Raw genomic sequence first — 22601 nt, 5'->3', positions numbered from 1 at the left:
ATATACCTGTAACATCAATAACACTCGGATTTATGTCATCCATGTCTAGATGCTTTTATCGATTTTTTAAAACGGCTGTATTAGTAATGTTTCAAATATCAATGTCCTCTTATAAACATTGATGTCTGAATGCCAATGTATAGATGTTTTACGCGTCGGTGATATTGTAGATTATAATAATGCGATACAGTTTTCGATATATTGCCACGACATTCAGCAATGGTAAAAACCTGTATTCTTGGTCCAAAAGTGTACATAAACTGATGTCATGATTCAATCAAATTGTGAATCATGATGTTTCTGAGTAAGTGTTTGGTGCCTCATCATTAGTCAGGAGGTCAGAGAGGACGTTTCAGTTTTTAATTTTAAGTCGATTTACCCAAGAGGAGGAGAAAATCGAGGAGAAAATCGATGTTGATGACATGTATCATCCGGAATGTACACAAAGCCTGGTGTCCGCTAATTGAAAAAGGCGGTCTTAGAGATGCATTTCCATACTACGTGTCCATTATTCGGACAGTAGCTAGGCTGTACCACAGTTGGCTAAGATCTCACTCCATGTGTCCAAGGGCAGATGCGAGGCTACTGTGAGACAATGACATGCTCAGTGCCAGCCAGTTCGAAGGTTTCCTATTTCATATCTCGGTAAAAATCCGACCACCTGTGGTCTTTGGATGTCCCTGTCTCAATCAGCAACACCGTCTCCGTTCTGTTTGTCAAAGGAATATTTGAATGCTTCAAATTTGACCAATCCGTTTGCCCATATGAACAGATGAGGAGAAAAAAATCAAATACGAGTCCGCATTTATTGAGGTCACATGGTATTGACCCCATTCTTGTAAAGGGCACTACATGGACCTAAGTTCTTTACACAGCTGCATCAATGAGCCATCGAAATGCAGAATAAAATATCTGGTCAACCAACGATCGAGGGAAAAGCCTGTTTGATTATAGACTTCAGCTGTATTCTTAGACCACCCACACAAACGGGTTTGATGCATTAGTGGTCTTGGTATACTGGTAGTTGTTTATATAAAAAGGACACTTTTTTGAATGATTAAACTGGTATTAATAGACGAGTGGTATATATTACTGAAGATCTCTAAGACAGATCGATATGTATATTGCCAATGATATTAATTGCTTTATAGCCATATACCATATGTAGAGATACATTTTCGAAAACATTCTTTTATTGTATGGGGTAAATATCTATTCTGCCATATGTGTTTATTCCATGTAAGACTATCGATTAAGTGTATCGTTTATAAATTTCAAATTTCAACATTTCATAAATATATCTCACAGCAACTAAACTTATAAGGAATATTCAAGTGTTTACAAGTTATCATGTTTCCATCAAATTAGGTGTGGTATATCTGAACATAATATAACACAGTTAATTTTCAATTCTGAACATATATCTCATGGCGTTTTAGCTTTGTATCAATCAATTTCAGATATGCCTTATATGTCTTGGACAGTTTCAGTTTAGGACATATATTGTATGACCTATTTATGAATACATATTGTACCTTATGCTACATAGATATATACTTGTTCATGTTCATGTGTAACGAACCGGTATGATATAACACATGAAGCTACATACACATATCCAACAACATAACGGTATAAATGACCTATATATATATTTAAAGATAGTGCTTAGCATCTTTGTTGTCTAAATCAATTTTCCATTTTCTTAAACTCTCTTGCCTACTGACCTAGTCCTACTAGGGCCCTACAACCAACACCAAATTTTCTATCGAGCATGCATTTTACCATTACCGATTCCATCAGGTTTATTTGCCAAGTCAGCAAAATGCTAAATTTGCACTAAATGACAGTGTACTGAAAACATCCATACACACGGCACTGTATGGCACTGGCCGGGATTCTGTTCGATCATGAACTTAGTTATCTTGTGGATACATGTGTGGAAAGAACCCTCGGTTTAAAAATATAAGTATTGTGCTAAACTCAGAGACCAAGAAATCGATATTCCACTGTAAACGTGGTAAGCAAACACATGCGGTTCTTCTTCTAAGCTGTCCATAATACACGTGTGCTTTGTAAGTAACACGCGTAACGTTGGGTATCGTTACCAGTGGTCGTCTAAGCAATGCTCGTCCTTTTGTTACCAAGTTATGGCTTCTTTACATCACAACTTACCAATGGTGTCCCACTTTTGTGTGCGTACATGCATGTGTGTGTGTGTGGTGCCAAGACAGTGGTGACGTTGTATCGATCAAACCGCTTTCCTAGTACAACCACACACTAGTACAGTTAAATGGGTTTTTCGGAAACACTTTATATTCCATTCTTATGTCCGTTAATCCTGGCACTTTGTTTTTTGTTTTTAGTATGACTGTAGAATACAAACATGCATTTGAAAAACATAAGCTCATACATTTTGTTTTGGAGACTTCAGTGGCTCGGAATATTGAAGTATATCCAGATAACCGCTTACAAACGTGAAAGGGAGCAATGGATTATTTGTTTTCGATCAATGCTAAACAAGAAAGTAGCAAAAACAGAAGTTTAAAATCCATAATAATTCCAAATGTGTGATACGAACGATTTGGTCCGTATAATTTATATACTGTGTTAAAATATATTCAGAATTTTTTCAATATTAAAAATATTGAATCGTTGTATTTTAACGAATTATTTAATAGAATATTTCACAAGGATGCAATTTTACCAAATATAGTTTTAGCATGCTATCTTATCTCAAACGTTACATGTAGCTGTTTACAGGGTATTTGAACTAAACCTCTATACAGCAGAATTGTGTGGACCAGATATTTAGGTAAACAAGATTAAAATTTCATCCCTAGGCATGAAATCACAGCATTAGTAATACAATATTCATACAGGAGAACAAAATGGTAAAAAAGGATACCTTTATCAAAATACATAGTCTATATGAAAATCTAGGAAACAGCAGGAACAAAAGGAAAGACATTCTAACTATATCAACATCAAATCCATCCCCCACCCCACCCCCACCCCCAAGCCCCAAGAAATGTAGGTAACCAATGACCTAGTTGAACCCCTTATATATAGCCAGACAATACTTCCGATCATAAAAAAATGAATGTTTATAAAAGTTTGAACATCATAATCTTAGAGGGTTTTACGCCTCTGCCTTGAAACAAGGGCAGAGGCGTAAAACCTAAACAGTAGTTTAGACAATTTGAGTTTCCAACTGTTGGACCTAGCATCACCGATGAGTCCTAGAAGGATCTTACAGCTGCATGATAAGTGTTATTCATTTTTGACATATTGTATCTATAACCAAACTTTAACTCATTTACCCCTGAAGACACATTTGAACTCTTCCAATTCAAAGGTTGGAATAGTTCATTATGAAAGTTCAGGGGCGAATGAGTTTAAGGTGCAGTCATCTGTGGGGTGGGTGTGTTTCGTTCATCTTTTTAATACTGGTCTGTAATGTTCAACAGGGTGTTTCCAGAATATTTAATACCTTATGTCTTGTTTTCATTCAGTAATAAGTCTTGTCTGAAGAATGTAAAAAGGGATGAGAGCCTTGCTCGAAAAATAGCCCAAATAATTATTATCATTACATCACTGTAGATATGTGTAACTTCATCTAAACAAATTGTGATACTATTTGTCAAATAAGTATGCATGTTTATGAAATAATATTTATGTTTTTCATATATATGTTTCACTATATCATAGAAAGGTAATTGAATTGCTTTCTTTTTGTTCTCCCACTCCTTCCGTATCCAAAAACACTAACATAAAGTATCCATTTGTAGTTCTGAGTTCCTTCCTGTATAAGGTATAAAAACAGTAGTTTATATATATCAAAGATGTCGATATTGATAAGGTCAACCAAATTTGAATTTCAAGATAGAAAATATTGATATTTATCCATCAGCTTCTCTGTGACAGCAATGAGTTAATGTATTTCCTACTGAACTTAGCTATATTGACGGTTTATTACTGGATCGGAGAAAGGTGGGATATGGAGTATTAATAATATTTGTATGAAAGAAATCCAATCAATCTTTCTATCCGCTTGACATCGATATATATATAGCCTTGTATTGATTTTGGTATAGATCGGGTCTATGTAGAAATCGATAGAACTAGCATATATGTAACTTTTGTGTAAAATTAATAAGATTGCAGATGTTCTATTTTAGGTACATCTGAATAAAGACAAGTAATTTAGTTTCAATTTTATAACGTCTGTACATGGTTTTTATATCAGTTTCGTGTGAGTAATCCGCTTACATGCTATACTCTGCTCTCCATATATACATATCTGACATGTAACATAGACATACATGCATATAAATATTATATACATTCTAAGTAATGAAATAGCAATATCCTACCTGTTACTATGGTTTAACAAATTGGAAAGATCTGTTTTACTCGGTGAAACTTCATCATACTGACATCATAGGTCCACTGACAATAAGTGCCACTAAAAGGGGGTTAGGCGAAGTGTTCATCGGCTGTTTTGAAAGAGACTATGTAAAAGTTAATAGTGAACGAGATGGCAAATTTAATGAGCTGCAATATATATCAAGAAAAAAGAGTAATATATTTGTGTGTTTGTAAAGTATGATTTTTAATCACTATCTCTGGTAATTGAAGCATCGATAGTGATGTCACTGGTGTCTGTAACACATCGATATATTGCCCTTCGTTGCATTAGCCACCTCACTTGCCGCCAATATATTTCACGGCCATTTTTTTTCTTTACTATAATTTTTTCTCAATATATCGCCAAACCCCTTTATGACATCATTTTTCTCTGGGAAAAGAGTGGCAGTATAACGAGATGTTACTGTATAAGATGTCATATTGTATAAGAATAAGTAGAACATAACAATCATGCTTTTCCCCATAAGTTGATTAAACTTAGACAGTGAAGTGTCGGATTAGACAGGTTTTCTTGGTTAACCAGTTAATATGTCCTTAGATTAGTGAAGTAAACCAAGAAAAGGGAACCAAACCGTATCATCTACAGAATATGAAGGAAAATATCATTATTTAAAAATGGATAAGGAAAGACAGATTTCAAAAGGTAACAAGAAAATATTGAAGGATAACAAAACTTAAATACTGAGTCAAAGTCGATGAAAATAGTGCAAACGGAAGATCTCCAAGAAGACCTTTTAAACCACGACGAGGATAATAATACCAGGTGTTTCAGAAGGAGGAGCGTCTTCTGCTTCAACGAGGACATTCGCCATTTAGATCTCGGTCTCATAAAAATAATTTCACGTCCTTTAGAAGCTGTAACAACAACAACAACAACAACAACAACAACAACAACAACAAAAACGATTTGGATATAAATTTATGTTTGTGTTGATAGCTGTTCTTATGTATCTGCAGTTACATTCAGGACTACGTTGGGTTTGTTTCCTCCTACTCCTGCTCTTTCTCCTGTCTGATAGTTCAATAACATTTTTGATTTATTTTAATATATCATTTGTAAACAAATTAAATAAAAAAAATCAGTAACATAATTCGTTTAAATCTTTGATTTATTTTGATTTTCAAACAGATATTTTCCTATTTATAGGAAACACATAGATATGCACATTCCAAAGGAACGATGAAAACAATTAAGAATGACAATTTTGATAAAAATGTCATCAATGTCAAATTATTTAATCCTTGATACTTCAATATAACTCTGCAGTATGTCATGTTATCGGGGTATCCACATGTTTGCATCCTTAGTTGTTTGTGCTGTCCATTCTAGTGGCAAGTCATGCATGTTAGGTATTAACAGCTTATCAATGCATTTGCTACTCCCCATGATTCTATTGTTCTGTATACATCTATGTATCAGATGCTAAAAATTCATTTTTTTCCAACTATGTTAAATGATTGCATTGTTCGTTATATTTTAGATATTGGAGAGCTACCTCCTCCTTTAGCTGCGATTTATATTTCCAATCATCTTTATAAAGTTACCCCAATCAGTTTTAACAAGCACGTCTCACGTAGCAAGACATTTTGTTTAATTTAGAGATAAATGTAATATATAGAAGTTTGCAGTGTATATTTTTATGTTCTATTTTTATAGTTACTATTTCTTACGAGAAAAACTTTTTTTTTTTTTTTATAAAATTTAGCTTTTGTGTCATTCAGGTAATAGAAACTTAATCATGAGGATTTCGGAAAAAATAAATACATGAACAAAACTTAAATTAGACCTGCTAGGTCCAGCTCTACAATCTAAAGTTTTTAACAATTACATATGAAAGTGACATTAGAAATGTTCACATTACATCATACGGAAAAAAAAGATTTCTATTTCTTTCGAATGTCATTCGAATGTGTAAGTTCGTGTATCAGTTGATTATCTTACATTGATAAAAATTCATTAAAAATGTTTGTGATAAAAATATAAAAAGATAATTTGTTAAAATACTTTTGTTCATTTGTGTTATTGTTAACCTTACACTATGATTATAATCTGATACTGAAAGTTTGAAACAATCGACCATGATTGTACGACAAACATGAATATGCTATTAACTCGTTCACCCCTGCTATTTCATAATGAACTATTCCAACCTTTGAATTAGAAGAGTTGAAATGTGTCTGCAGGGGTAAATTGGTTATTCTAGTAAGAATGACCAACACGTTGTTCATTAGGAAACAATATTACTTGAATTACATTTTCAGCAAAAATGTTTTGATATTGTGTATCATGGGGTGAAGATGATATGCGGAATATAATATAGTTTATAGAGGAACGTTCCTTTGTCTTTATAAGACCTTTTTGTTACCTTGATGGTATTCTTCTAGGCCATGCATTGCGTGATACCTAACCATGAAGGGAAATATGTTTTCAAAAAAGACAACGAAAGTTGTTCAATATGTCATATATATATGTTGTAAATAGGTTAACGGTCTCGTATGTCATAACGACAGTATGATCCAATATGGGCACTGGATCTGAACAACTGACATAGATATATGGGCAAAGAAGTAAGAACAACAGTGCTCAATATATCTTACAAAGATAAAGAGGCACAATGAAACAATACTACAACATAAAATACATAAACACAAATAAACAATATATCATTTACGAGATATGTTGGTGTTATCGCATATTACCTCGATTAGCTTGTAACCGAAGATTAATCGTTGTAAAAATAACTATCTTTAAGACATGTGGTTAGGTGAAATTATATAAAATATCTTAATAAATCTGTTGTGAAAATAATAGATATTTAGTAGGTTTAAATATATGAAAATGTAAAGAAATATGTATCATATAACAAATTAATTATAAATTTTCAAAAGTAATGTAAATATATACATATCTTAGGTTGATTTGGTGATCATTGCGTTTGATGCTCGTGATTTAACTCATTTTTGTTATACTTTTACGTTATTCAGGATGAAATGTGTTTCAGTCTATTTTTGTTAACTTTATGAGTTAATGTGCTTATAGAGTAGTTTTCAACATGTTAGTTTACGTATTTTAAACTGCACGTGTAATAGTTTTATTATTACCATTATGCTTCTATAAATGAAAATATATTTACAAGCTAATATGCTTTAGTTTTAAAATATAAAAAAAGACCAATGATTCTGAAAATTAAGCTAACAAGTCTTTAAATTATTTGTCTTTGAAGGACAAATTTACACATCAAAATATGAGGCAATAATCCATATGGAGTTTTCAACATTTCGCGTTCATACTATGTATTAGATTATCTTTCAGCCAGTTAATTATCTGTAACAACAAAAAGGAATCAATTGATACAACGTGTATTTTAATTCTTAAATATTCTGGCAATATCGCTGTATCATTTTATATAATTAAACTTCATGAAGAATTTTGAATATTCGTATTCAAATGGATGTGAATGAAAAAAAGATTGGTTGTTTATTAAGATTTAGATATATCATATCTTTTTTCTGCTATTTAGATATATCATATCTTTTTTCTGCTATTTAGATATATCATTTATTTTTTCTGCTACATTTTTATAAAACAATTATTACAAAATATAAAAAAGAAAAGTCGCACTTATGGCGACATACTTCTGAATATTTCGCTTTTGAATTATATTAATTGCAAAAGGGCGATGATTATCTAATACAATATCGTAAATGAAACTAATGCTTAAATTCAGATAGATTGAACTGCATATGTCAAGAGCAGGAAATGGTATAATGAGATTGAAATGCTGGAGCCAAGAACACAAACTAATTTAGAGAATGAATCAATTTGAATAAATCTTTTATATTTTCTTTTTTTTCGTTTATGAAAATAACCAGCAAGGACGAGACATCATTTACATGGAGATCAGGACAAAATCATTTCATCCGTCCTGAAGCTTCTTCTACAAATAACCGTCCATTGTGATTACACTTCCGGTCGTAAAATAGGCCATGCCAGGGAAGGGTCAGTAGGGAGGTCAAGCAGAGAAATGACCGGTACATTGGGGTCAGCACAGTGGATAGACTACTGCCGACAGAGACACTATCGATTAGGGATGGCCTCTATGAGTGTCTCCAAGATGCAGGCATTCTAGTATAATGTATATAGCATCTTTCATGGAAACTCGGGTACTATAAAATTACGATTTGTTATTCAGGGGGAAATATTTTTTGTAAATATCTTTTGATTGAAGGAAATATATTGCATTATAGAGATAGACTAGAAATGAGTTTATTATTCATGAATAGGAATATAAGTATCAACATAAATTTAACAACTATAGGAAACAGATAGAGTGACATTGAGAAAATATTCGTACTAAGACTAACTTCTGTAGTTGGATTGTTATCTAGATCTCACTATATACAATCCTTTGTACTTACACTTGTGTTGTCCGAGGTGTATTTGGTTTTAATGGTCTTTGGTTAAGATAGATTAATCCGAAGAAAATCATTCTAATCAACATTTATAAAACCTGTCCAGAAATTACATTTGTTTAAGTAACATCATATGAAATATAATTTTTAGAACCACATTAATATATTAAAACACCCATAGATGTGAACCTTTACATTAAATTATGTCTTTTTGATTTGCGAAAATCATTTTGATCAGACTACCAGCAAATTAAAAGCATACATACCACAAAATAATGTCCCTTGCAAAAGCTAAAACTTACATACAGCATCACTCTAAGCCCATCTTCATGTTAAATATTATACAACGTTAACCTCGAAATACAAAATTTCTTTGCAAAATGAATGAGACTTAATATTTTCTTGCTTGAAACACAAAATAAATAGAGTGAGTTCATCACTATGTTTAAAGTAAGTGGAGCACATGCAACGAATTTTATAAAACGGTGTTTAATTATTTCATAAATATGTTGAACAAAACATAATTACCATCCAGGTATATTAGTATAAAAGCTTATGCCATTAATATATGAAATATTTGTAGATTTATATGTCTTTGATTAAATTATGATTTGTGTTCATAGAACATATACTATTTATATATCAAATGCCATTTATTTGTACAACAGCAATATGTGATACAGATTTTTATAAATATACAATGTATATACATTTTAATATGTTAAACAGTTATTTCGTTTTAAGACACATTATGTAAAACATATGTACACATCAATATTTGAAACACCATAAAAGTATATTCCTTAAATATGTGAAACAAAATGTATAATTATAACCCCATCAACAGGTGGAGTTAATTTCTACCTTTCACCATCAAATATGTGAATCAAACATATAAAAACGTCATAACATTCCATGCGAACATCTCTCTAAGAGAGGAAACAAAACAAAAAGAATTTTAGAAACATAAAACATCATGTTAAATGATTCAGATAGCGACCTTTTGGGGGTAGAATATGGTCGTGTGTCTAATTACTTTTTGATGGTACGACCGTAACATGCAATTAAGGCAACAGATGACGCACGCATGACATGATGGATGGAAAGCTACATCTCAGTGGCAGCAATAATACATAAAAATGCACTGAATACATTAAAATATTTCTTACTGCATAGTTGACATATTTTCAAAGTTATGTCTGGTCCTTGTTTACAAGCTCTAGATGATGTCAGCATCACACAGGAATCTTGTAACTTTAATGGCGCATTAAGTCAAGATTGCGATTTCACTTGTTTACTTACCTTCTAGATTTTGAAATAACGATTTCGATGGATTTCCTTGTTTGGTGTATTGAGTTTACTCATCATTATCAAAAGAAGCGAGTATTCACATAGTACTATCTCCGTGACGAAAGATTGCCTTAAACGAATTTTGGACACTTAGCTAGTATAAACGTTCTGCTGTAGTTGTCTTGAAGTATCATGAAATAAAGTAGATCAATGAGTGTGATTTATTAAGTACGTTACTTGATCGGTGACGTTTGTTACATACCTGAAACAATATTGACACGTCAATGAAACATAATACAAAAATATCAGGTTTAAGGAAAAAATAATGTTTCTAGATACTAAATCAACCAATATGCAAATTTAAAAAAAAACACGTGACAAGAACATTTAAGACTAGCATTATAGATAAATTATATAAAAAGTATGACCAACGTCAACACACATTCCTAAAGGAAAAGACACTATTTTACTTACTCGTCTGAAATAGGAAAAAGACAGCTGTTCGAAGAAATATATTAGGAATATAATCACTTTTGTGATTGTAAAATAGGCATTCATTTAGTATTTTTGAACAGGTCAAAACATGGGTGTTTGTAATGAAGGACAAGCTTTGATTATATATCTTATTCCGTCAGCAGTCCTCTGAAAGAGGCAGGCTGTGCCAGAATGCAATCAATTCGTTTGTTGACTGTTGCATGTTCAGTGCCAGATAGCTCTCGATGGCCGCGAAGGAGAAAATGTGTCGTTAGTACTAAAATCGATACGACAGTCGGGCAGTGGTGTAAATCTTTCAATTTCTGGTCTGAACCTATTAACATAATGTTGCTAGCATGTTCTTGGTTAACTCCTCGCTCTTCTCTCTGCCCTTTAGTTTGCGTCATTATCATATTATCATATCTCTCAATATAGCATTCAGGAAATCTTAATAAGTAATTATTTACTTTTGCTTAAAGTCTTATATTATGTTGAGATTATCTGCGAAGCTATTAGTCCTGTGTCCGACATGTTCAATCTTTTTGCTTATAATGTGTCTTACAAATTCCTTTTCACATGTAGCATTCAGCTTCATTTGTGGGTCTCTTGAGGAAACGCTTTTTGCAACCTTACCATATGTATTATTGGCTAAAAACTATTTTATGAAGCACATGGAATGATCAGATACAGAAATGGCATTTTTATGAATTTAGAAATCGATATCAAAATATGTTTTCAGGGGTCTCGACAATATCATTTTATTCCGTATGTTTTACATTTTACGTTTTATCTATGCATTTAAACGCTTATCAGATAGACTTGCTCAAGTCCCCCTTTATATAAATAGTATAAAAATTGATCAAGCAACTTCAAAAATGTTAAGAATGAAATTATATGTAAATCCAAGTAATAACATTTTATGAAGTCATCGTCAATATCAAAGGAGTAAATGCCATAATTAATTACCATTTTGAAATCCTGTAATTAAACATTATCGAATTATGCAGTTTTCTATGGCAATGGAAATTACATGTTCATAAATAATGTATTAATAAAAAAAATAACGATAGCACATTAAAATAGAACGATTTTTAAAATTATTTCTATATTATATACTGTTATGTATATATTTGCATATTATTTAAGATATCAATTAGAGCACGTCTATCTTATAAATTTCAACCACCATGAAAGTACTGTTTTGTTATGTTTCTCGATATGTGAATTTATTTCAAATACGAAAATACTTTATCAATGACGTACAAAGATGAATAATCAAGTCAGTTTTCTATAATGGGTAACCTTTTGTTATCGGATGTTCCTGTTATAGAAAGGTAACAAGGTGTCTTAAAATCAGTGCAATGGACAGGACCATAACATATCAAATAGCTTGGGTAAATAAATAATTTTCCTGTACCCTTATCAATGGATCGGATGAAAAAATAAGGTCAGAATGTGTTTGCCTTTTAGGGACCCACTTTTTCCTCAAAGGTCATTGCCCAACTGCATTTCAAATCAAGTCATTGAATATAGATTTTCATAAATATCAAAACATAACAAGTTTATGTTTTGTACCGTGATTTCAATCAGTCTTATTCACATTTTGACATACTACATCAAACCAGAATTATTGTTTCTTCATTGCTTGATAAAGCAGACAGTACTCATGTATTGTTAGTCTCGTGTCATCTTTAATATCACTTGTATATGTTTTCTAAATATGTTTTCACTAATATGGGGTTTTTTTTATTCATAATTATCCAAATTTTGCAGTTGGCGTCAAAGTACTTTCTGTTTCTGCAATTATTTACATGAAATTTAAATTAACAAAAAAAAAAAAGGATTCTGTATTCAAGATAACGATCCTTTACATAATTGGACCCTGGTCAATGTCCTCGGTTAACCTTGCTGATTATAATAATTTATCCAATAAATTACACCCTAAAGTCCCAATTTGTTCACAACAAATTTGTATAAGGCTTAATCTCGCTCGGTGTTTGCAATCTCGTAAACACGACACATTTCTGGTCACAGTCATGAAAAGCCGAACATCATGCAGCCCCATGGATTGATTATTTTTTTCCAGCGATTTCGTTTGAGTCGATTTGTCAGCGTCGATTGGTCAGCGGCAAAATAACTTATATATTCAGGTCGGTGATACTATCTTGCTGTCGATCCTAGCTTATGGCAATTTATGTGGAGGAGTAAGCTATGTTCATACAGCACAAGGCATGTTGTTTTCCATGTAGGTCAGAAGCTCATCATGTGAACATTACACTATTAAAATAGGAATTCCGAAGTACATAGTTGCGGTTACTCCCTATGAATAATTGTTATACCATGACAGATGAGATGGGCTTCCTCTTCAAGTGAAAGCAAAACAGGTTGTGGAAGCACCTAGAAAAAAACCTACATCGTACTTCTGTTTGTATAGAGAAAGAGGCATATAGTGGTGTAAGATAAGTGGTACCTATACCATACCATACCGCCACTCCCTCATAATATATATATATATATATATACATAGAGCACACTGCTCATCAGAAAAACAGTTAATGTTTATGTGTACATTGACCTTTTTAGATTCACTAAAATAGGCCACCCGACCAAATTTCATTGAGCATCAGCAATTAGGGTAAACCATGTAGCCTGGCCTAACGGAAATGAGGGCAACGACCGTTTAAGAGATGTTGTAATAAATACACTGACCTCTTTAACCTGTTTAACATATTTGGTTATACTTTTGTGAAAATCGAAAAACACAATATTTATACACAGTTATTGAGTTTAATAACTGTTGCAATGTATATGATGCAACATTACATATTTTGCCAATCATTTTATTGTTCATAAATGATAAATTTTCATTGTATTTTATTGTTAGTTCAATAATATTATTGCGTGAAAAATGATTTGGGCTTTGTAAAGAAGGAGAGTTATTACTAAATTGCTAATTACAATGGTGAGTTCTAAAATAAAAAAGGATGTATCAGTAAGTTTTACTGAGAATTTATATATGATGTTAAACTTAGGGCATTATATCGAGGTTTCTCAGTATATGGTATAAGATGTTAAACTTAGGACATTATAACGAGATATTGTAACAAAAGACTGGCATACTATCGAGGTATTACTGAAGAAGAATACTAAAGGAGGTGCATGATATAGAGATATTACTTTATAATGACACAAGAATGACCTTATATCGAAATTTGACTATTAAATAGTGGTAAACGATGGGCAAATAAAAGAAATGTTGCCTAAAATTCTGTTACTAGAACAAAAAAGAGGTTATACAGTTACATCAGTCAATTTTTAATGCATACAATAATTTTGTTGAACGTATTCACAGATATATGTTTTCAACCAAATTGTTTTATTGAAGATTTTGTTTAAGGAATTGTTTTGTTACCAATCTGTTAATAATGAACATGTTATATATATATATATATCATTATCATTATTATTTTATTTTTAGTTACTTTAGATAACAGAATAATCAGTTTTATCACATATTACTTTACGTTATGTTATTATGTATTTCATGATTCGGATTAACATAGAACATATTCATTGATTATTAACGTCACTTGTGGTCATATCAGCTGGCCAGTATTTCATCAAACACTTAAAAGTGGACAATGACCACGTTTGAGTCTGATAAACGAGATACGTGCATAACATTTGAAACTACGTCCATTTTTTATATAAAATATATACTTTAATGGTCGTTTAAGTATTTACCAGTTGTTATAATCATCTTATTTTCAATTGTTATCTGACCATGATCTCGTGTTGGTGGCCTTCACTTGTAATCTCTTGAGGGGAAATTTAGAATATCTCAACAAAATGATTGCTTATTTTTAAGTTATCAAATTAACTCATTCACCCCTGAAGACACTTTTGAACTCTTCCAATTCAAAGGTTGGAAAAGTTTATAATAAAATTTCAGGGGTGAATGAGTAAAAGAAAATATGCCAGCTATACGTGTTGCTATCTCCATTAGGTTCCACACGAATTGTCCTTAGGGTGTACCGTAAATTTTGTCGCTTCTTCTTTGGAAATTGATGCGAAGGTGTGGCTTTTAATGGACTTTGGTCACTACGCTCCCAACGAAATGACCACAGGGATAGGGGATTCATTAAACTTGGTGTCGTTATATAAAATATTCATCTCGGTAACGTCAAAAAGTTTATTTTCTGTCTGAAATGTTTTAGTTTCAGCGTACTACTATAATTAATTATCATTTTAACTCATTCACCCCTGAAATTGCACGATGTACTATTCCAACCTTTGAATTGGAAGAGTTAAAATGTGTCTTCAGGGGCGAATGAGTTAATCGTGTTTGTGGTTGTGAAAACCAAAAAAACATGGAATACGTAATGCAGGTATCCATTCTTACGTTGAAATCCGCATCACCGATGTAGTGAGTGTCTCGTTTGGTGAAGCAGTGCTAGCTATACTCTTCTTCGTGGAGTACACAGATTCTCTAAATACATAATGGCAATCTGCCAAACGGTTTGTATGTCAGAACTGAGCGTAAATATCACCAATTGCGCATCCACCACAAGACAAGCACGTAAACCTGTTTCCAGAATTAGCTCATCGTTCTATAAAAATAGACCAGCCGTTCTGTGGAGGCATAGTAGAAGCTGCTGTTTCTCCTCCATACATACCTCGTGTTCCATTTATTAATTGCTGACGGTAATTTATATAACACAAACTAGCTATTATTAAATATACACAGTGTGATTAAATGTTCAAAACACAATTTATAATGCAACTGCTCCTTTAAAAATATAGTTGAAAAAGAGGACTGTGTATATTTTCTTCTAAATATAATTGAGTTTAAAATATTATTATTTATAGTGCATTACACTAACCATTCCATGCATTTAAACTGTCAGTTATTTGGATTGCTAAGTTTCCTATCTGTCAAAAGACAATTGTAATATGTTTGAAAAATAAAATGATTTGATAAATTAATATTCAAAATGAAAAAGTAGTTATAAATGGTAAATATAAGATTGGCTATGCAATTACCAATGATTCTGTATTTTATTCTCCTATTTTTTTTTTTTAACCGGATGAACTTATTATTAATCACTCCACTGCTAGAATGACCCTTAATTCTTTCACCCCTAAAGTCACATTTGAACCTTACCATATCAAAGATGTGGCAAATCCAGTATAAAAATGTAGGGGTGGTGAAATAATTGTTTGAGCTTTTTTGTTTTGTTTATTTTTACTTTTTTTTTCTACTTTTTTTTCTTAATAGTTAGAACAACAGTGATGTTCACTGTTCAGATATACATTTGTGTCATCTGGTAAGGTTACCGGGAAATATTCGCTTTTAATTTCGCCCTCCTTCATGAAGGCGATTTTTTCTTCTTGTCTGCCATTATTTTTACACACTAGACAGTAGAACATACATAGGAAGTTCAATTGCACTTGGCGAATATTGCGTTCATCTGTGAAGGGCAGATATCTGACTAAGCGAAACACATTCCGGTATATAATATTTTATTGCTTGAATACAATAGGCTTAGATACAAGTCAGCTAATCAACACCTTCACTCTTCAATATATGGCACACTTGAGGCAGTATTGGCGGCACAATAACAACATTTATTGCTTATTTTTACCTGAAAACAGGTACGAATGACCGATAATAAATATCTGCTACTGTGCTTCATTGTATTGGAAATCGGTATTTACAGATTCTTCAACTCTCAATGTGTAAATTTATGATAAAATGTAATCGTTATCTATGCTTTAGCATGGCAAATACACATTTGGGATCAAATATGGGACTAATAAGTCAATACAATGATATATTTAATGAATATTGAAAGCGTTTCGCTCCTTGCTCTAGCTAGCATAAAATTGTTCCACTAGACTATCGATTCGTCTGTGTAGCTAATGTGAGGAATCGAAAAACGGCGCGGTTGTCACAGTTACGTTCCAATACTAAATATTGGCCAGTCCTGGAAGGAGGCGGGTCTTGGACGCGCTAACTAGAGTGAACTTATTTATTGATTTAGCTTGTTTATATGTATGCGTGTGCAGATTAGCTTCTGTTAGTTTACCGAACTCCCTGACAACAGCTTTTGAAATAAGCGTTCAGCAAGGTCTTCGCTGAACATGTTGCATTGCCTACAGGACACTTAACAAGGCCAGTTTTATTTAATAAGGGTTTTCGCTTAAATAAGCAAAGTTTTAATATGAGTTCAGATATACGTCTAGAATGAATTTATGATAAGTGAACATGTGCAGATAAGCAATTAATAATACCTTTTTTGTGTTTGTGTTCAGAAAGGACCTAGAATAAACGGACTATTTGCACAAAGGTCCCCAATAAAGCGGAATATGTCTTCAACTAAACGAAGCAAAAGCTCCCCTCAGTGAAATTGAGTATAAAACATTATTTCTAAACAAAACGAGATATGTGGAGAAAAGTCCTCAATAAAATGGAGTAAGTGGGAAAAGGTCCTTTATAAGCGGAGTATGTAGAATGAGGTCGTCAATTAAATGGAGTTAGTGCAAATAGGTCCTCGATAAGACGGAGTATTTAGAGCGAAGTCCTCTATAAAACGGAGTATGTACAAATAGGTCCTCAATTAAACGGAGTATGCGTAGATAAGCCCTAAATAGAACGGAACAGGTGCAGATATCCTTAAAAAGTGAAGGTACATTGGAAAAGGTAGCTAACACTATAGAAATGTGTTGTAAATATACTAAGTCACTTCTGTTTGATGTAAAAAGAGAAAGCTCAAAAACTGGTATAAGATTTTCAGGTTCAAAGACTCGAAAAAGCCTATAGTACTGAACCTCTATAATATTGTCATGGAGGTGGGATTTTTCTTTCTATATTTCACAGGGGTGATACATTCTGGTAGACTGGTAGGCAGGTACACTGTGACAAATGTGTTGAGCATTATGTCATACAATGTCATAGAGTGATACATAACACTCCTTCTTTTATTCTCTCACCTTCTAACAGTCCATAGTATATATTTTTACAAAATCAAAATCTTAACATTGGAAATATATGGATCTATATTTAACTTATCTGACAGACAATGGCAATAAATAAGTTGAATAAGCTTTGCTATATATTTAAATATACGTTATCGTTTTCAGTCGGTCGTGCACAAGTCTGGATTCCGGAGTTTGGCAGATGGGGAGGAGGTTGAGTTTGAAAGCAAACCTTCCGATAAAGGTGTGGAGGCGACGTTTGTTTGCGGCCCCTCGGGATCTGAGTGCAGGGGAAGTGACAGAAGACCTCTTTCACGAAAGAAATTCAGAAAAATAAGGTGATTTGAAGTTCTGCAAATCTAGTTTAGTCGAAATTATACCTGAAGTAAAAACAATTTATTATTTTCATTTGAATATTGTTTTCATAATAGAGGTGTAGAATATTCATTTAAAAAGAAATATATCAAGCAACATTTAGTGAATAGTGTATTAAAACGATATAAATGTTAATGTTAAAAATAAGGATATCATCCATTGTATTTGTATAGATGTTAAGAAATGATATTCAATATAGATGTAATAGAGAGTCATATTCATTATATATATAATACCACTTTGTTTTCATTATAAATGTAGTAGAAAGTCATATTCATTATAAATGAAGAAGAGAGTCGTATTCATTATAGATAAAATTAAACGTCGTATTCATTATAAAAGGAATAGAAAATTGTAGTCATTATAACAGTAATAGAACGTCGTATGTATTCATTATCAACTTAATAGAGAAAAGTATTCGCAAGTCGTAAAAACGTCATTTCATTATAAATGCAGCAAAACGTCATATTCATTATAAATATTGTTAACTGAATAGAAAGTTGTATTCATTTAAATGTAGATGTAAAAGAACATCGTATTCATTATAATAACAATATAATAGAAAATCGTATATATAATAAATGTGATAGAAAATCGTATTTATTATGAATAAAAAGAAAGTCGTATTCATTATAAATATTTTACTATATCGTATTCATTATCAATTGAATAGAAAGTCGTATGCATTAAGAAAAATAAACACTTTTGATGAAGTTGTTCTAAGAATTTCGTTAATATCAAAGTGATTACTTAATTTAATAGGTTCAATCAGAAACATATAAATGATTATCAGGATGGTCTCAGATTTTGAATCAGTTCTTAAAGGTTTTAAGTCATTTGCCAATTACGTATTTTTAAGTTAAGTACAATGTATATTATAAACTATACGAAAACGGGAAGCATACTGTTGCTTCAATTATATTAAATATTGCGATCTATCAAACTATTTTTCGATAATGATAAATGCAAATAAAACAAATTACCACAGTGACCTACATCGAAAAATATTAGATATATTCCTTTAATCTGATTTCAATATCATCCGATAAATTGGCACAAACTGATTGATATTTTGTAAAAACAAAGTTATTTGTTCATCAGCTGTGATATTTCTGTCTTTAGTCAATATTGTCTGACTATTAAAATATATTTATAGCACTGAAGTATAACTATAAATGCATTTTTCCATAACTGCAATATTTATATTTAGCCTCTATTGTAAAGCTATTACGTTCTTTAGCCATTATGGTTTAATAATAAATACATTTATCAATACTTGTAATATCTCTGAATAGACCAAAAATCTTATGAATATAAATAAAAAAATCTATATCTGTAGCTTTTCTTTATTTAGCAAGTATTATACAAATGCTGATACACTTATTCGTACGGGTAATATTTCTATATAGAGTCACTATTGTGTATGATTAATAGATTGATTGATTGATTGGTTTGTTTGATTAACAGGTGATTAAATGACAATACATTTTATAATTAATTCCTAATAAGATTAAAATATTTTACATTAATTGAATATATCGTAACAAGCTAATTAAGTGATTGACTAATTGATTGATTGAAGTTTGTGATAGTTTTGATTGATTAATTGAAGATTGTGATCGGGGTTTTTTTGCTATAGAGATTATCGATTACTGTTACTAGCATGCTGTGTGATCTTCTGTATGTTTTTGAAGTGTAGTTCTTGACCACCTAACTAGTATATGGTCTTTTCAATATCCCGTCCTTAATTCTGTATTCACAGGTGCTACAATTGCGGTGATCTAGGGAACCATATAGCGGCTAAATGCCCTCATGGTCCCTTACCAAAACGCTGCCACAACTGCAAGTCTGTCGACCATTTGATTGCTGATTGCCCAATGAAGGAACCAGTGAAACGGTCGCGTAATGATACAAATGGCGGAGGAGCTTCCGGTATGGGAAATGGGCACGAAGCGGATCACGGTAGTAATATGTTTTACCCCGTTTGATGACAAGAGATGACTACTGATTCCACTTTCAGCAGGTATTTTGTGTGATTCATGAACAAATGAAGTCATCTTTTAGTGCTCTGGATGTGAAGAGGAGACTATAGAAAAGTTACATATGCCTATAACGGTTAAAAGGAGATCACCAAGTCAGTCAAATGTTACGCACATTTTGTTTTCAAAAGTCGTATTTTTTAAATTGACAAATACAACTACTTCATCTTGATAACTATTTCGATTGTGTTTCTTATTTCGAGAAATAAGGTTTCGTCTGAAGCCTGGTTGTCCAAGCAGTTTTCCTACCAAAAAAACGGCAATTTCAATATCATTTTCATTCTGTGATAATTAAAATATTGAAATTGTAATATCTAAATCAACATATACGAGGATTTTTAGTAGTCCTCTGATAATAAGAAACATCAATATTAGTAGATGAAGCTTTGAAATATAAGGTCATGTGATTGTTTACTACCATATCTAATCCAGTGTATGGGCTTGGGTATCGGACTGAGAGTGATGTAGACAGTGAAGCGAGCAGTTGTCTTTCTGTGACTTTTTAATCAACGTGACCTACCTCATCAACGTTATTTGAATTCCGTATAATATGATCTATTTGTAATGTAAGTTGTTATTTTCGTGTTATTGGTCAGATAACTTGTGTTCGTTTTAATGATGTATAAACATGTGTTTGTCAGGAAATTTTCAAGAATTCAAATCACGTTTAAACACAATTTAGTTTGTCCAGTAGTAATAAAATGTCAAAAACGAAATTAGGGAGAGAGATAAAATACAATGAAGTTTATTGTACATCCTATTTTTAACTCATTGTTCTCTAGGAGCTATATTAAGCCGCTGGTGATTTTTGTTTTGTGCGTTTTTTGACTATTTGATTACCTGTGAATTTTTCCTGATTAACAAACTTGAAAACAATATTTAACCTTTTTCCAAACCTACCTCATATTTGTGGGGTTGCTATGTTGTGAGTTGAAGCATGTCGTATTTGTATACGTTTTTGATACCGGAGTTATTATTTTGCATTACCGTTCTTACAAAACAAGAGAGATTTAAACGAGAGAAGTCACGCCCACGAATAATTCACGACTGTGTGTATACTTAGAATTTTTCATAGAATTTTTAAAATTGGTTTATGTTATTTTTCTAGGTGCTTTATGATACAAGACGTGACATCTGTTTATAACATTTACAGGGTCAGTTTTATCCTGGTGACAAATCATAGAAGAATTAACAATAAAACATATACCAAAACACGATAGTGAAGTGCAAGGCAGCTGTCTAATAATAAGAGTCTAGGTGGAATTATCATAACAAGAGTTCAGAAATATTCATGACGTTTGTGGAAATATTATACAAAATTATAACTACAATATAACAGAGCTACAGAAGACAGAAGACCAAAGCAAGATTATTCTTGAGTTATTCTTGAGTTATTTTTCAATATATTTGTTATGATTTAATGGTGCTTGTCGAAACTAGTCAAGCGTCGATTTGATACAAACACAAATATTTTGTTTTACTTTAATTATTCGTTTGTGGAAGAAGATTTTCATTTGATCATATTTCATTGTATTTCCATTCCTAATATCAAACATTTTATGTGGATCACGTGATCAAATATTTTGTGTGTCACATGATCAAATATTTTGTTTGTCACGTGATCAAATATTTTGTGTCACGTGATCAAACATAATATATATGTATCACGTGATCAAATATAATATATATTTATCACGTGATCAAGCATTTTAAGTGTGTAACACGTGTTTTCTCGAATTGATCTAATCTCTGGTGTTTCCTGTATCTACCAAACAATTACGGGATCAGGTCAATATCAAGCAAACATAACCATTCTTCCTTTAAAACTAAGATACAATGGTGACATATCTATTTTGAAAGAATGTAAAGCGATGTAGGTATAATTTTTTGTGTGGACGTAGAAAATATTATGACTTATTTTTCGACAAGAACTATATTGCAAGTGACCTAAAATTTGACATATTTGTGTTCTATAAAGAATCCAGTTTCCTGCTTATTTGTGTGGTATGTTGCAAATGATAATCTACTGCCATTTCATACGCTATTAGGTACTGATCAATTTCAATTTTTGGGTGTCCAATTATTTGACGTTAGTTAAAACATTTATTATTGGTTATTATATACTGTTGTAGATGTTTGAAGTATACCCTGCTACATTTCGCATTGTCCTTGATTGAAAATATGCACGAAGCATACTCTATGTACCATTGATAATGGTGATTTTCCAATCAATTTCTTCGCACTAAAATAAACGCAAGACTATTACCACAATATAACATTTTATTATATATCTATATCGTCATCATTATAAAAACAAATATTCCGCATATTTTATCTTCAAGTGTGATGTCGACATTTTTTAATTTGAACAAATGTTTGAAATTCAGTGACAAACACAGTGTATCTCAAATCTGGTCGGTTGATATATAAGGATGTTTTAAGTGTCATGTGGAAGGTTTTGTAAGTAATTTAGAGATTTTTCTTTAACAAAGAATGATCATCATGATGTGAATATTGAATTTGATTAAAGAATTGTGAACCAATGCGTCTTTATGTGGTTTACAACTACCGGCAAATAAGTGCTATGTTTCTTACACCCCC

The 22601-nt window shown here is 31.9% G+C and overlaps 1 protein-coding gene across 3 annotated transcripts in view; it reads left to right on the top strand.

Moving 5' to 3' along the window:
• LOC110448360 (protein lin-28 homolog) overlaps window positions 1-22595 on the top strand; it is a 70672-nt gene extending 48077 nt beyond the window's left edge. For all 3 annotated transcript variants that reach the window (XM_021494548.1, XM_021494545.1, XM_021494546.1), the window contains exons 3-4: window positions 17752-17924; window positions 19724-22595. In XM_021494548.1, coding sequence (XP_021350223.1) covers window positions 17752-17924; window positions 19724-19949 — 399 coding nt within the window. In that variant the 3' untranslated portion in view covers window positions 19950-22595. The remainder of the gene's footprint in view (window positions 1-17751; window positions 17925-19723) is intronic.
• Window positions 22596-22601: the final 6 nt, after the last annotated feature.

Source organism: Mizuhopecten yessoensis, unplaced genomic scaffold, assembly GCF_002113885.1.
Source record: "Mizuhopecten yessoensis strain PY_sf001 unplaced genomic scaffold, ASM211388v2 scaffold4025, whole genome shotgun sequence".
Taxonomy (NCBI): domain Eukaryota; kingdom Metazoa; phylum Mollusca; class Bivalvia; order Pectinida; family Pectinidae; genus Mizuhopecten; species Mizuhopecten yessoensis.
Note: the sequence above shows the minus strand (reverse complement) of the source record. Positions and strands in the feature narration are given on the sequence as shown.